This window comes from Carassius gibelio, chromosome A22 (genome assembly GCF_023724105.1).
Source record: "Carassius gibelio isolate Cgi1373 ecotype wild population from Czech Republic chromosome A22, carGib1.2-hapl.c, whole genome shotgun sequence".
Taxonomy (NCBI): Eukaryota; Metazoa; Chordata; class Actinopteri; order Cypriniformes; family Cyprinidae; genus Carassius; species Carassius gibelio.
Window position 1 is genome coordinate 12,986,709 of NC_068392.1, and position 16,921 is coordinate 13,003,629.

At 38.7% G+C, this 16,921-nt stretch overlaps 2 protein-coding genes across 3 annotated transcripts in view; both read left to right on the forward strand.

Annotated features, from left to right (window-relative positions):
- LOC127942789 (beta-1,3-galactosyltransferase 2-like) overlaps positions 1 to 16,286 on the forward strand; it is a 61,343-nt gene extending 45,057 nt beyond the window's left edge. The window contains exons 1-2 of one of the 2 annotated variants that reach the window (XM_052538740.1): positions 12,288 to 12,404; positions 13,596 to 16,286. In XM_052538740.1, coding sequence (XP_052394700.1) covers positions 12,379 to 12,404; positions 13,596 to 14,694 — 1,125 coding nt within the window. In that variant the 5' untranslated portion in view covers positions 12,288 to 12,378 and the 3' untranslated portion in view covers positions 14,695 to 16,286. Of the gene's footprint in view, positions 1 to 12,287; positions 12,405 to 13,595 lie in introns of those variants that run through there. The other variant, XM_052538739.1, reaches the window with a different exon arrangement.
- On the forward strand, positions 2,986 to 4,183 carry LOC127942791 (beta-1,3-galactosyltransferase 2-like). Its single transcript, XM_052538742.1, has one exon. The coding sequence runs from the start codon at positions 2,986 to 2,988 to the stop codon at positions 4,066 to 4,068; it is 1,083 nt and encodes a 360-aa protein (XP_052394702.1). The 3' UTR covers positions 4,069 to 4,183.
- Positions 16,287 to 16,921: the final 635 nt, after the last annotated feature.

Genomic DNA, 16,921 nt, shown 5'->3' on the forward strand with positions numbered 1-16,921 from the left:
CGGGCTCCCTTGTCCCTCTGGCTCCACCTTGGTCAGTCATCGACCATCCACCGCCTCGGGACTCCATTCCTCTGGCTTCGCCTAGTCACTCTATCCCTCCGGCTCTGTCAGGCTCCTCCTTCCCTCTGGTTCATTTCCATCCTCAGTCACTCTGGCTCTGCAGTGGTCTCCCAGGGCCCCACCTCCGCCTTGGTCGCCTGAGTCTTCTACTCCTCCTTGGTCCTCCGGATCCTCGGCTTCACCCTGGCTTTGTAGCTGCTCTGCTCCATCATGGGTTCCTCACCCACAGGCAGAGTCTCTGTCTTTTCGGCCCCCTGGTGTCATCGGCTCCTCCTCCACCATGGCTCCTCCAGCCGTCGACTCCACCATGGAACTCCATCCTGGCTGGTACTAGGAGCATCATCTTGCTCCTCCTGCTCCGGGCTCCTCCCTGGCTCCTCCCTCCTGGGTCCTCTCCTTTGCCTACCCCTTGCCTGCCCTACGCCCGCTTCCAGAACCCCCACCCTCCCTCCGCTAGTATTACTCTTGTGGTGCGAGGATGCACCGTTCCAGGAGGGGACAAACTGTTGCATTCAGTGACTTTCTGTTTCCTTATTTGGTCATCTTCCTTTTCTTGTTTTGTTATTTGATTAATCCCCACCTGACTCCATTTCCCTGATTACCTCCCGTGTGCTAAAATACCCTGTCTGTTTAGTTCTTCCTCGTTCGTGATTATTGTAGTATTAATGTTGTATATCGTATTATGTTGGATGTGCCCCTATTCTCCTACAATTATTAAAAGTAACCTTTTGTATATAGTCTTCCTCGTGCACCTTCCTTCAACACCAGCCAAAACCCTCTAACCTAAACAGTCTTGAAACATTTTCCCAATATGTTTTTAAGAACATTTTATAATTTGTTACCTCAACAACATCCTCAATGTTGTGGATAAAATGTTCTACCTTTGTTAGACCGTCACATTAGAAGAATGTTTTAAAGAAAACATTTGATCACCTCAAGCATGAATGTTCTACTAATGTGGCCGAGAGAATGTTCTTCATTTGTTGTCTTGAAACATTGTGCCAATGTGTTTTTGAGAATATTTTATAATCAGTTACCTCAACAACTTTCTCAAAACATCCTCAAAATGTTGCGGATAAAATGTTCTATGTTTGTTAAACCATCACATTAGAAGAATGTTTTGATAAAACATTTCATGACCTCAAGCCTCAATGATGTTCTTATAACGTTCTAGTAATGTAGCTGAGAATGTTCTTCATTTGTTATCTTGAAATATTGTGCCAAGTGTTTCTGAAAACATTTTATAATGTGTTACCTCCAAAACATCCTCAACATGGTATAGAAAGAATGTTCTATCTTTGTTAATCCGCCACATTAGAAGAACATTTTAAACAAAACATTTCGTCGCCTCAAGCCTCAATGGTGTTCTTATAACGTTCTAATAATGTGGCTGAGAGAATGTTCTACATTTGTTATCTTGAAACATTGTGCCAATGTGTTTTTGATAACATTTTATATTATTTTACCTCAACAACTTCCACAAAACATCCTCAAAATGTTCCAGGAAGAATGTTCTCACTTTGTTTTCACTTAAAGTTATAGGAACATTTTTTTTTAATTATAAACATTCTTAGAACATTTTTTAAACATTACATTCAAATGTTTTCTTTCAAACATTTAAAAATCTTTTACGGAATGTTAGCCAAAATTCTGAGAACATTCCCTGCTAGCTGGGTCACTAGTAATGCTTCAGCGTTTTCTCATTCCATCGTCCAGTCTGTGATGAATTAGCCTTTCGCCGAGCCCCGCCCCCCTTAGTTAATGTTGCTACCTCCGACAAACAAATGGTCAAACATGACCAGCGCGACATATTGCCATGACGGGAAGAGGTATACCAGTGCGTGTCAGTGACCTTTTTTGGAGCAATACCTCCGCGATATCCTCCAGATCGAGGCAAAAGGGGTTACAGTATGCAGTGGAGGGATACATTCAAAATATAAAAATACGCAATGAAGGAGACACGACTACGATCGAGTCTAATGCTTTCCGGTCTCAAGCGAAATCTGAGAAACCCCATGACCTGTACCTCAAATGCTGAGTCATGCTGGTCATTCTCTTTCATATGTTATGGTCTATTATTGTCTATTGCGAGTAGCGGTTTTGTTCAAATACAAGGGTATGTTAGCTAGCTAAACCTACATGTGTGTCAAAGCCATTCAAAGCTAACTAACATTTCTCTGTTGTTTTGAGAATCAGGACCAGAATGTTTTATTTCCATTGTTGATGAACAGAATTCACAAATAGACAATTGCTTTCGCTTAAAAGGTGCATAACAGATAAAATAATGAAATGAAATACATAAAATAACATATAAGGCATTCAGATATCCATTTCTTTTTATTTTATTATCTGTAATGTTCGACGCATTTAACTGGGAGTGGGGCCGTCCACACTGTTTTATCCATTGTAGGCACCGCTCACATTGTGTTTTTCGGCTTTGGGAATGGAAAGAACACAACTCCTCCAGACAATCTCTCGGGGTATCTAGTGTCTGATTTACAAACCGCTTCACCATCTTGCTTGGAGTCAATATTTGTCGGAGCTGCTCACATAGTAACGGTTGCTATGATGTGTGATTGGACAATGGCCGTTCTGGGGGAGGGGCCGGCGAAAGGCTAATTCCATACAGCTTTGAATCACAAACTAACCTTTCACTGAATAAACTCACTGAATCCGTCTAAGCGCTTATATCTGACTTCCTGAACTGAAAGCTCTATTTAATCAATGTCCGTGTGGAAATGAAGCAGGTGTAGGACTAGCCTACTTAACAGTTAATGAAAACTAGTATCATTACTGACTAGTTAAAGATATGGGATATCTTTGTGATAAATTATATTTTAACAATTAAAAAAAGTGGTTTCACTGAGAGATTCATTTTTTATCTGTTTCTCTTTTTTTCTCTGCAGTTTGGCCAAAAGTCCATATATGCATCACATTAAAAAGACATTTATTCTGCTGCTCACATTATCATTTTTATTGTCTGCGGTTGTTTACGTCTCTGATTTCTCTTTTGAGACAACTACGTTCACTCAAACCTGGTTGACTAAAGTCATGAATTGGACTCATTATAAGGTAATTAACAGCACTTTGGTTGGTCATACTGAAAAGGATTTATTATTTTCACTTTTGCCAAATCAACAAATCCAACGAAGAGCATCAACTGTTGCACAAACCACAGACATTCCTATCTATCATCATGTGGCCCACCCAAGCAACTATCATTTTATTCTGGATGAACCTGATAAATGTAGACAGTGGGATCCGTTCCTGGTCTTTATGGTCCCTGTGGCGCCCCATCAGGTAGAGGCTCGTAACGCCATCCGGAGCACATGGGGGAATGAGAGCTCAGTGCAGGGAAAAGCAGTGCTGACTCTGTTCTTCGTGGGTTTGACTGGAGGACCTGAAGCTCAACAGAAGCTGGAGGAAGAGAGCCGTCAACACAGAGATTTAGTGCAGAGCAACTTTGTGGACTCCTACTTCAACCTGACCATAAAGACAATGGTGATCATGGACTGGTTGGCCACTCGTTGCGCTCAAGCTAATTTTAGTATGAAGGTTGATTCTGACATGTACATAAATGTGGAGAACCTGATGAGCCTGCTATTGGCACCCAACACACCCAGAGAGAACTACATTACAGGCTATATGATGTGGGACCGGCCTGTTGTCAGGAACAAAAACTCAAAATGGTACGTGTCAGAGGAATTGTACCCTGAACCGATATACCCCACGTACCTGCAGGGAATGGGATATGTTTTCTCCAATGACCTGTCAGGAAAAATAGTTGAGGCTTCCAAGAAAGTAAAGGCCTTTAACATTGAGGACGCATATGTGGGCGCTTGTCTGAAACAGTTAGGCATTGCACCCTCATCTCCTCCAGACCCTTCACAGTTTAGAGCATATATGGGACAATACAAGCGAGAGGATTTTCTCAGAGTTATTACAACAATCCTGGGATCCCCGCAGCAGCTAATAGACATTTGGAAGGATCTAAAGAAGCCCACATAAAAGCACAAACAAACAAAAAGGAGAAACAGATTTCTGTTTTAAAAGACAGGAAACATGGTAAGTCTATTTAAGACTTCATTAAATTAATATTTTCTAAACGTCTGACCGCTGAATCTGGGACCATGACATACGCATGTGGACCTGTTGACACTATTTTGATGGAACGAAGGGATCGTTTGAGGAGCCGCTCATGCAGTGTCTCGAGACTTGTTTTTAAAGATAAACTTCTTTTAACAGGAAATTAACCCTCATGCTTGAGTTGCAAATTTCGAAGAAGTCATCAAAATATGCTTACACAGAAAAACAACAATAGCGCAGTAGAACACAAAAATACCTTCTGTCTGAAACAAGCTAAAGGTTGTGCAATATTACAATAACATATATGTACAACCTTTCATATGCTATTTTACAACGTTTTAGTTAACATGAAAGTGTATACTGTAAATTAACAAAAGTAAATTCCATGTAATAACTGGAAGGCTCAACTGTGTTCACAACGAAAGGTTATTTTTTATAAATGTCTTTTGGGGCAGGTGGTCAACTGGTGTCATATATACCTAGCATTTTTAACAATTTATTAATTTTCAATATACAAAGATTTGGTTTATATGCATTACATTTTTTTTCTTCATTTGTATTGTTTCTTGGGTTATTTGAGCTGATTTACACTAAGCATTGCTGGGGGAAACATTTTCCAAGATGGAAGTTCAATGTTCAGTGAAAACTTACTTTAACTCAGAAGTGCCTCACCACCAGTCTAAAAGGAACTACTGAAACTGAAAAAGTAAAAACATATTATTTAAACGTATAAATATATATTTGTTTTTTGTTTATTACCTTACAGTTATTTCTGTAAAATTTAGTTCAGACAGGAACCACTTTGGCAAGTTTACTTGAGTTTATTGAACGCAATTTATCTTTGGCGGTATGTTTCCTTATGGGGGTTCTTACTCCCAGAATAATTGACATACGAGAGCTTTAACATTAACCCCCCGGAACCATGAATTTAGAAATACATAATAATTAAGACTTTTAATAAAGTCTTTAAAGTAAACGGTGATAATCATGTAGATGTGGCAGTAGTACGTCTATCCTGTAGCCTGGTTATGAAGATGGGTGTCTCTCCGCAAAGAGGTCCATGCCAGCTACGATTTTTGGAAGCCTTAGTGATCTGAAACAAACAAGACGACAGCCAGAAGGTGCGCAGTAATGTGCTCATGCTTATAATGGGGAGGGAGGGAGGGTTGCGAGCCGTTTAGCATACTTACCGAGCCGTAGTGCCACGTATATATAGGTCCCGTGTCTAATAGGAGAGAGGTGGTGATTGGAGCGATTTGACAGCTGACCGCATCAGCTGTTCACAGCCTTGCCTCCGTGGCCTGACTGAACTGACGCTGCGCTCGATTTTCATATTTCATATTCTTAAACGTGATCTCGCCCTTGCGTTTATAGCAATTTTAAACACTTTCTGAAGACAACAGCCATCTGGGCAAAATTGTTGTGGTACCGTTAGCTGGTAAAGAATGCAAGGGTGCACAAAAGCCACTGAGATTTGACAAACTGCTCATTATGTTCCTCATTTGTAAGTTGCTTTGGCTAAAACCCTAGATTTCTATTAAAAAATGCACTGGTCTCAATTGTCGTGCTCTCATAATGTAGGCTGTTTTATGCAAAATGGAATAGACCAAGTTAAAAAAAGCCAGATATTGAACAAAAGACTTGACTCATTCACGAGTCAAGAACCGTTTCTGTCAGACGTGTTTGATTCGAGAACCGAGGAGCTGATGATACTGCGCATGTGTTGGGTGATTCAGCTTGAAGCAGACTGACACACAGAGCATCTGAACCGAACTGATTCTTTTGGTGATTGATTCTGAACTGATTCTGTGCTAGTGTTATGAGCGCGGATAAACCGAAGGCTTGAATGAAAGGCAATCATTGCCAATGACGGCATTACGTAGAGTGCAAAAGAACTGGTGAACCGTTTTCTTCAACCGGTTTATTGAATCGAACTGTCCGAAAGAACTACTGGTGATCCGAACACCAATGCAACCGGTTCTTCACTCGTGAACGAGTCAGTTATATTGTTTGTTATCTGGCTCGGCTCGGTGTTCATCTTCAGTTCTCTCTTCACAGCATTTCATTCAGTGTACTGTTTGAGTAAATTAATTACTCCGGGATATTGGTTTGTTTGAACTCAGAGGGAGTGTTAGCCACATTAAAAAAGTTAACAGCTTAAGTCATTTGTGGATTAATGCGTATTGGAGACACGAACCATTTAAAACGAATCAGTTCGATTTGGTGAACTGGTTCAAAAAGATCTGGTTACATCGAATGATTCATTCGCGAACCGGATATCACAAACTGCTTTGTTTTGAACTCTCTCTCACAACAGACACGGAAGAGAAGACAATGCTGAATAAAGTCGTCGTTTTTGCTATTTTTGGACCAAAATGTATTTTCGATGCTTCAAAAAATTCTAACTGACCCTCTGATGTCACATGGACTACTTTGATGATGTTTTTCTTACCTTTCTGGACATGGACAGTATACCGTACACACAGCTTCAATGGAGGGACTGAGAGCTCTCGTACTAAATCTAAAATATCTTAAACTGTGTTCCAAAGATAAACGGGTTTGGAACGACATGAGGGTGAGTTAATGACATAATTAATGACATAATTTTGATTACTGGGTGAACTAAACCTTTAAGTACACAACATTAAATATGCCATTCATTAGTTAATTATTTATTTATATTTTTTTCTTCTTTTTCCATGGACACATATGTGGTCTCATCTTGCTTACATTGACATTCTCATTGTCGGTCATCCTTTACAACTTTGTATTTTCTGTCAAGCTTGCTATGTCCCTTGAAACCTTTAATGATGTTGTAAATAACATAAGCTCCTATTAAATATGTTGACACAAACGAAAGCCATTGCAGTACCCTCTGTGACCAAACACATTTCACTACATTATCATGTGGCTCATCCAAGCAACTATCATTTTATTCTGGATGAACAAGATAAATGTAGTCAGTGGGATCCGTTCCTGGTCTTTATGGTCCCTGTGGCGCCCCATCAGGTAGAGGCCCGTAACGCCATCCGGAGCACATGGGGGAATGAGAGCTCAGTGCAGGGAAAAGCAGTGCTGACTCTGTTCTTGGTGGGTTTGACCGGAGGACCTGAAGCTCAACAGAAGCTGGAGGAAGAGAGCCGTCAACACAGAGATTTAGTGCAGAGCAACTTTGTGGACTCCTACTTCAACCTGACGATTGGTATTGACATGTACATAAATGTGGAGAACCTGATGAGCCTGCTATTGGCACCCAACACACCCACCCACATTATCAGGCTATATGATGTGGGACCGGCCTGTTGTCAGAGACAAAAGGTCAAAATGGTACGTGTCAGAGGAACTGTACCCTGAACCGAAATACCCCACGTACCTGCTTGGAACAGGGTATGTTTTCTCCAATGACCTGTCAGAAAAAATAGTGGAAATTTCCAAGGAAGTAATGGCCTTTGATATAGAAGATGCATATGTGGGCACTTGTCTGAAAGGATTGGGCTTTGCACCCTCATCTCTCCCAGACCCTTCACATTTTAGAGTCTATCTGGGAGAATACAAGCGAGAAGATCTCCTCAGGATAATTTCAGTGACAGTGGGATCCCCACATCAGATATTGAGGGTGCTTTCACACTAGCACTTTTGGTGCGCACCCGGGTTCGATTGCCGTCAGAATTCGGTTCGTTTGGATGATGTGAACGCTGTCATAAGAAAGATGGAAGCGCTGTTATGTACTGAAGTTTTATAAACAAAACGAACAGTTCCAAAACTTAATACATAAAAGTGCAAAAAGTAATGTTGTCCATTTGCCGTCTTCTCCTGCGCTGTTGTTACCAAGCAACGGGATAAACAGCTGCTGGCTTGATGATGCAAGCGAACCGCGGTTCGGACTCAAATATTATAATATGAACACAGTCCAGCGGGGGCAGGGGGAGGGGGGAGCAACCGAACTCAGGTTCGGACCAGGCAAGTGAACCAAATGTGAAAGTACCCTGAATGTCTGGAAGGATGTAAAGAGACCCACAAAAGAACATGAATTGAAACAAACAACGACTGAATATTACTGAATATGAAAAAAATGCATCATAAAACACCTGGGTAAGTGAAGCTTGATAGATTGAAAAGTGAATAAATAAATAAAAATTAGTTAATGAGCAGGTTCTGAAAAAAAAAGAAAGAAAGAAAGAAAAGAAACAGCAGTTCTTCTGATTAAATGGCTGGTAAGACTTCAAAAGGACAGTTACCTGTTTGAATGAATCAGTATAATTTACAGCAGAGATACTTTCTTTTATAAAATGTACATTATAAAACAAAACAGATTACCCAAAATAAAACACAATCAAATCATAATTGGAATCAGATTAAGAAATCTATATAAATATACAAAGAATATTCCACTTTTAATCATGCATCTTATGAATGTAAATCACTCCAGTCCAGTTATAAACTACAATAACTGGATACATGAGAAAGATATACATTTTAAAATAAGGAGGGAACTGTCACAGTTATGGACTTTATTGTGTTTTCTTATGTTCCCTGTTCTCCTGCCATGGTTATGTATCATTTTCAAGTGTGTCTTATTAATTCTACCCATTATACTATATATATATATATATACAGTTTTGTTCAAAATAATAGCAGTACAATGTGACTAACCAGAATAATCAAGGTTTTTAGTATATTTTTATTGCTACGTGGCAAACAAGTTACCAGTAGGTTCAGTAGATTGTCAGAAAACAAACAAGACCCAGCATTCATGATATGCACGCTCTTAAGGCTGTGCAATTGGGCAATTAGTTGAAAGGGGTGTGTTCAAAAAAATAGCAGTGTCTACCTTTGACTGTACAAACTCAAAACTATTTTGTACAAACATTTTTTTTTTCTGGGATTTAGCAATCCTGTGAATCACTAAACTAATATTTAGTTGTACGACCACAGTTTTTTAAAACTGCTTGACATCTGTGTGGCATGGAGTCAACCAACTTGTGGCACCTCTCAGCTGTTATTCCACTCCATGATTCTTTAACAACATTCCACAATTAATTCACATTTCTTGGTTTTGCTTCAGAAACAGCATTTTTGATATCACCCCACAAGTTCTCAATTGGATTAAGGTCTGGAGATTGGGCTGGCCACTCCATAACATTAATTTTGTTGGTTTGGAACCAAGACTTTGCCCGTTTACTAGTGTGTTTTGGGTCATTGTCTTGTTGAAACAACCATTTCAAGGGCATGTCCTCTTCAGCATAGGGCAACATGACCTCTTCAAGTATTTTAACATATGCAAACTGATCCATGATCCCTGGTATGCGATAAATAGGCCCAACACCATAGTAGGAGAAACATGCCCATATCATGATGCTTGCACCTCCATGCTTCACTGTCTTCACTGTGTACTGTGGCTTGAATTCAGAGTTTGGGGGTCGTCTCACAAACTGCCTGTGGCCCTTGGACCCAAAAAGAACAATTTTACTCTCATCAGTCCACAAAATGTTCCTCCATTTCTCTTTAGGCCAGTTGATGTGTTCTTTGGCAAATTGTAACCTCTTCTGCACATGCCTTTTTTTTAACTGAGGGACTTTGCGGGGGATTCTTGAAAATAGATTAGCTTCACACAGACGTCTTCTAACTGTCACAGTACTTACAGGTAACTCCAGACTGTCTTTGATCATCCTGGAGGTGATCATTGGCTGAGCCTTTGCCATTCTGGTTATTCTTCTATCCATTTTGATGGTTGTCTTCCGTTTTCTTCCACGTCTCTCTGGTTTTGCTCTCCATTTTAAGGCATTGGAGATCATTTTAGCTGAACAGCCTATCATTTTTTGCACCTCTTTATAGGTTTTCCCCTCTCTAATCAACTTTTTAATCAAAGTACGCTGTTCTTCTGAACAATGTCTTGAACGACCCATTTTCCTCAGCTTTCAAATGCATGTTCAACAAGTTTTGGCTTCATCCTTAAATAGGGGCCACCTGATTCACACCTGTTTCTTCACAAAATTGATGACCTCAGTGATTGAATGCCACACTGCTATTTTTTTGAACACACCCCTTTCAACTAATTCAACTAATTGCCCAATTGCACAGCCTTAAGAGCGTGCATATCATGAATGCTGGGTCTCGTTTGTTTTCTGAGAATCTACTGAACCTACTGGTAACTTGTTTGCCACGTAGCAATAAAAAAATATACGAAAAACCTTGATTATTCTGGTTAGTCACATTGTACTGCTATTATTTTGAACAATACTGTATATATATATATATATATATATATATATATATATATATATATATATATATATATATATATATATATATAATCTGTTTTGGTCAGCTCTCTGCCAGTTATTTGCTTTCTATGGTGTTTGTGATATGTTAGCTCCTTCTGTGTATTCCTTGTGGATTCTAAAATGCTACACGTTACAGTAACATAATCAAGAACAGTTTTAAATTGTGCTTCATTCCTCCAACACTGAAAGATGGAATCATTCCTTTTTAGTAAATGTAAAAGCAATGCAGGTGTCAAGCCCCATGGTTGATAGATGCTTAAAGAAAACTCATTCTCTTCAGACTTCATTAATATGTGGACCATTTTTTACATACAGTACAGTACAGTACATAAAACATATGTTTACATTTGTTTTAATAACAGATATTACACAATCCAATCTGGTTATGTTCATTTTATTTTGTTTGCATTTCGTATCTCTTTTCAACAAGGAAATCATATATAATTCATTTTGATCTGTCAGTATATTCAGTGCAATAAAGTGACTAGTGACTATCAGGCCTGTTGCTCCGGTTTTTTAACAATAACATTATCTGCTGCAGTAAGATAACAAATTACACACTTTTGCAGTACATTTACTCACCCATGTCGTTTCCAATCTGTATGACATTCTTTCTTCTGTTGAACACAAAATAATTTGTCTAGATATATAGGAAGTTCCGTGGATCCATAACAAAGGATTTATAGAATGGAAATACAATGGCTCAAGTGAATTATTAATATAACTCCAAAAGAGTGCTGGTGAAAGAAACCACATGGCTAAATGATCATTCTTTAAGCATGCTGATCAATTTTGGTGAAAAAAAATGAGCAGTTTTGCAGCACAACTGTGGTTGCCACCATTGCTCACTTGTTTACATGTATAATATTCATATGGACCTTATTTTTCAATGCAGAAGCTTTTTTTCTGTAACCTGCCAGATTTCTGCTTCATGGCCACTGTAGGGAAATTATCAGAAGAATTACAAAGTGCTGGCCTTGTCTGCGTTTCACCATGGCTGCATCTGCTCTCATGGTAAAATGCTACACTGTGAACTGCTACCACAAAAAAATAAAAAATAAAAATAACAACAACTGTTTATTGCAAACATGTATTCAAGTGATCATCTGTCTGAAGTACTGTCTCAAGAAGAGGCCTAAGAAACAACCAGAAATACAAGCTTGACACTGTTTCTACTTGTACACGACCTTTTAAGAAGACGGTTATGCCTACATGAACAAAAGCTACAGCACACAATGAAACAGGGATGAACAAAGCATCAGTCATCAGAATAAACAAACCAAACACACCATTTTCCCTGGAGATGTGGAAGCAATGTGTTGCACTTTATTATGTGTACTTAACCAAGAAAGTATTGGTAGTGCTGGCAGTTAGAGTTCCTCTGAAACCCTCCACCTTCCCCAGCTCCAACTGTATAGATCTGCTATGGGTTATTTCATATGCAATTTGTGCAGCAGTAGTAGGTCTTAAATAATCCCAGCATCGTACTGGCATATGTATTGGCAATGGCAAGTTCCTTTACTTGCTTTGCAGGAGTAGCAATGATTTAAAACAACAGAAATGAGCAGCAGCAGCTGCAGCATAGGCGATCTATTCCACCAAGACCAAACATTGACAGTGTTATATTTATTAATATGCTAAAATCTTCAGAGTCGTCATGATAGAAATGACAATAAAAGGACTCCTGGCAAGTGTGTGAAGCTATTTTTACATTATGAGGACAATACCTTAGAGAGGATGTCCCCACAAGTTTGTGTCGTGTGTAGGTTTCAGCTGTCATCTATTTATCTATGTATGATTCATACAAAATGATTATCATAGCAGAAAGAAATGTTTCAGTTGTGGGTTGGTTCACCCACACTTATTCTTCTCAGCTCCACCCTTATGAGAGACAGGTATTTCAGGAAAAAATAAGTAAAGCATTTGGGCCATTCCCGAATTCACCAGAATGGCTGCTAAAAACATTTGTCACAGGTAAGCAAATTTGTCATTTTATTATTTTTGCCTTGTGCTGTTTAAATACAAAGTCTCATTATAAACCTATAGTAGAGTAGCCAACTTCTTGGGCTTGGAAATTAAACTGAAATCGAATAGGGTACATGTCGAACATCACTTGATGGAAACGCAAGACTGGTCTCACTGTTTCCTCTTGTAAGAGAAAGTATTAACAGCAGTTTTTTTGCTCATAACCACTATACCATTATTTGAGTGCAGCTGAGCTAATACTGAACATCTCTGTGTAGCCACTAGAGAGAGAGAGAGAGAGAGAGATTTTGTTCAGTGTCTTTCAGTCTGTGATAAAAAGGGAGGAAGAGGAAAGTTACTAAATTAATAATAATAATAAAAAAAACATAGAACATGTTTTATCATCGTAATAATATCATTTTAATTGTATTTTAAATATAGGCTATATTAAGTTGGTTGGTAACTTTACCAGGAAATTAAACAAGCAATAGCGTCTATAAGATCTTGATTTATGAATCCTTGTTTAACATTCACTCTCAGCGTTATGTTGCTTATTTAAATCATGTTCTGCATTTGATGAAGAACTTGCTTCTCGACCGTTTTTCGTACAAATGTATGTAATTCAGGACCGTAAATAATCGCTAAACCCTCTATAAGGCGCCAAACGCGTCGTTTTCAAAAATGACGACTACTCTTCCCTAACGACGAATAATAACGAGTTTTTTTTTTTTTTCAGACGAATGGCGGCAAAACAGTAAGCCATATGGCAATAACTTGCCTGAAACGTACAAATTACACTTATCATCAGGTTTCGTTCTCAAATCGCTCAAAACGGCTGACGCGATGCGTCACTCGTAATCAGTGTTTTCTCACTCCGTCCTCCAGTCTGTGATGAATTCCATACTGCTTTGAATCACACCGACGAATCTTTCGCTGTATAAACTCACTGAATTCGTCTAAGCGCTTACATCTGACTTCCTGAACTGAACTGAAAGCTCTATTTAATTAATGTCTGTGTGGAAATGAAGCAGGTGTAGGACTAGCCTACTTAGCTAACAGTTAATGAAAACTAGTAGCTATCATTACTGACTAGTTAAAGATATGGGATATATTTGTGATAAATTATATTTTAACAATTAAAAAAAGTAGTTTCACTGAGAGATTCATTTTTTTATCTGTTTCTCTTTTTTTTCTCTGCAGTTTGGCCAAGGGTCCATATATGCATCACATAAAAAAGACATTTATTCTGCTGCTCACATTAGCATTTTTATTGTCTGCTGTTGTTTACGTCTCTGATTTCTCTTTTGAGACAACTACGTTCACTCAAACCTGGTTGACTAAAGTCATGAATTGGACTCATTATAAGGTAATTAACAGCACTTTGGTTGGTCATACTGAAAAGGATTTATTATTTTCACTTTTGCCAAATCAACAAATCCAACGAAGAGCAACTATTGCACAAACCACAGACATTCCTATCTATCATCATGTGGCTCACCCAAGCAACTATCATTTTATTCTGGATGAACCTGATAAATGTAGTCAGTGGGATCCGTTCCTGGTCTTTATGGTCCCTGTGGCGCCCCATCAGGTAGAGGCTCGTAACGCCATCCGGAGCACATGGGGGAATGAGAGCTCAGTGCAGGGAAAAGCAGTGCTGACTCTGTTCTTGGTGGGTTTGACTGGAGGACCTGAAGCTCAACAGAAGCTGGAGGAAGAGAGCCGTCAACACAGAGATTTAGTGCAGAGCAACTTTGTGGACTCCTACTTCAACCTGACCATAAAGACAATGGTGATCATGGACTGGTTGGCCACTCGTTGCCCTCAAGCATCTTATGCTATGAAGATTGATTCTGATATGTACATAGGCCTGGAGAACCTGATGAGCCTGCTATTGGCACCCAACACACCCAGAGAGAACTACATTACAGGCTATTTGATGTGGGACCGGCCTGTCGTCAGGAACAAAAACTCAAAATGGTACGTGGCAGAGGAACTGTACCCTGAACCGAAATACCCCACGTACCTGCTGGGAATGGGATATGTTTTCTCCAATGACCTGTCAGGAAAAATAGTTGAGGCTTCCAAGAAAGTAAAGGCCTTTAACATTGAGGACGCATATGTGGGCACTTGTCTGAAACAGTTAGGCATTGCACCCTCATCTCCTCCAGACCCTTCACAGTTTAGAGCCTATCTGGGACAATACAAGCGAGAGGATTTTCTCAGAGTTATTACAACAATCCTGGGATCCCCGCAGCAGCTAATAGACATTTGGAAGGATCTAAAGAAGCCCACATAAAAGCACAAACAAACAAAAAGGAGAAACAGATTTCTGTTTTAAAAGACAGGAAACCTGGTAAGACTATTTAAGACTTCAGTAAATGAACATTTTGAAATGTCTGACCGCTGAATCTGGGACCATGACATACGCATGTGGACCTGTTGACACTATTTTGATGGAACGAAGGGATCGTTTGAGGAGCCGCTCATGCAGTGTCTCGAGACTTGTTTTTAAAGATAAACTTCTTTTAACAGGAAATTAACACTCATGCTTGAGTGGCAAATGTCAAATCTCTCGTGATCTCTCCCTTGCATTTATAGCAATTTTTAAACACTTTCTGAAGACAACAGCCATCTGGGCAAAATTGTTGTGATAACATTAGCTGGTAAAGAAAGCAAGGGTGCGCAAAACCCACTGAGATTTGACAAACTGCTCATGATGTTCCTCATTTGTAAGTTGCTTTGGCTAAAACTTTAGATTTCTATAAAAATGCACTGGTCTCAATTGTAGCCTCTCATAATGTAGGCTATATTATGCAAATTAGGATAGACCAAGTTAAAAAAGTACGAATTGGATGACATTTACAAAGTACACAGCTGGTAAAATGAACTCTCACACAGTTCCACATTTCTGAGCATTGAAATATTACATATTTCATTTAATGAGTAACTAGTTTTGGGCAGAACTTCCTGCTTGAGTGGGCGGTAGGCCAACTGGGAAGTTCACTACCAGAAAATAAGCTCTGTGACCAACAAAGGTTTATGATTCTTGCACATTTTATCACAATCTACAAATGAACACAATCTTTATGAATACCGAAGCCTAAAACAGAATCGCCAACCACCCAGTTTCTAGTTTTAGTAGGCTACTCATCCTTGCATCATATTGAAAACTAGACTGCATGGGATACATCAACAATGCGCTGATCCTTTCCTTAAGACATTTAGCGCCAACAAATGGTGACAATAAACATTAACACAACATGCAATGGGTCTCATTTAATCACACACCAGCATAACGATTTTTACCGTGTTTTGGTAAGGATCTACATAGGAATTTGTCCTACACACCAAGTTGACATGATATGTATGAAAAATGTTGGTATTTTACAACCTCCAATGGTTAAAGAGATTTTCTTTGACAAACCTCAAGTCTTTAGGTATTCATGTATAAATGCTGCACCCTGCTGGTAACTGTTTGGAATTATTTGTTCACAATCCAAATACTGTCCAGATCGCATGGTCCCATTGAAACAATGTTGAGTCAGAGTTGATGCTTCAACGCCAATTACATTGAATTAACCTTACAAAGTGATGTTGCTTTAGCATCACTCTTGCACCCTCAGTTAATGTTGAAGCAATACTGATATTTTAACCACAAATCAATGGTAATAATAATGGTTTAACATGACAAAGTGATATTTTTTCAACACGTCTTTGGCACTGTTGAAATAATGTTGAGATTTCAGCCACAAATCAACAGTAATAGCATCGATTCAACATTACAAAGTGATATTTTTTTCAACATCACTTTTGGACCCTAAGTTACTGTTGAAATAATGTTGAAATTAACCATTAATTTGTATATTATATTCTACTGTATATTATCAAATAAACATTACAAAGCTACATTTTTTCAACATTTTTGCACACTCAATGTTGACATTTCTTTCAGAATTCAATTGCACTATTATTGATTACACATTATGATGTTTTTTCAGCATCACTTTAGCACCCTAATTTGTTGAAATAATATCAATATTGAAGACAAAAAACATGCTCATACTATTGAATCAATGGTCAAGCTACAATGAGAAAAAAAAGAAAAGAAATAAACACTTTTCCACCGGTTCAATCACATTCAGATTTTTTTTTTTTTTTTTTTTTTTGCTGTCTTTTAATTCAATCAAATGAAAGCACTTCATACTATGTCATGAAAAAAAAAAAGTCAAACTAAAGTGAAGCTAAAATAAATACAATTACAAAATTAATTTGTTTCTGGAGGCACCAAAGGAACAGTTGTAGTTGTTTAATGTGCAGTTCTGCACAAGGTATGGTGCACATCAGAGCCATTTCTGGACTGCCTGAATAAATTCATATTGGGAAACATTTCCCACACCCATCTGCAAAGTCAAAGCATCTGAAAACAAAACAGAAAAACAACAGGATATAAAATGTATACAATTGAATACATTAATGGATGCACTAGAAGAGGGAAATATTGGATAGAGTAAAGTACTGTGGAT

What these genes read in the sequence shown, in the direction of transcription:
- LOC127942791 (XM_052538742.1), top strand. Translation starts at nt 2,986, where the DNA reads ATGCATCACATTAAAAAGACATTTATTCTGCTGCTCACATTATCATTT.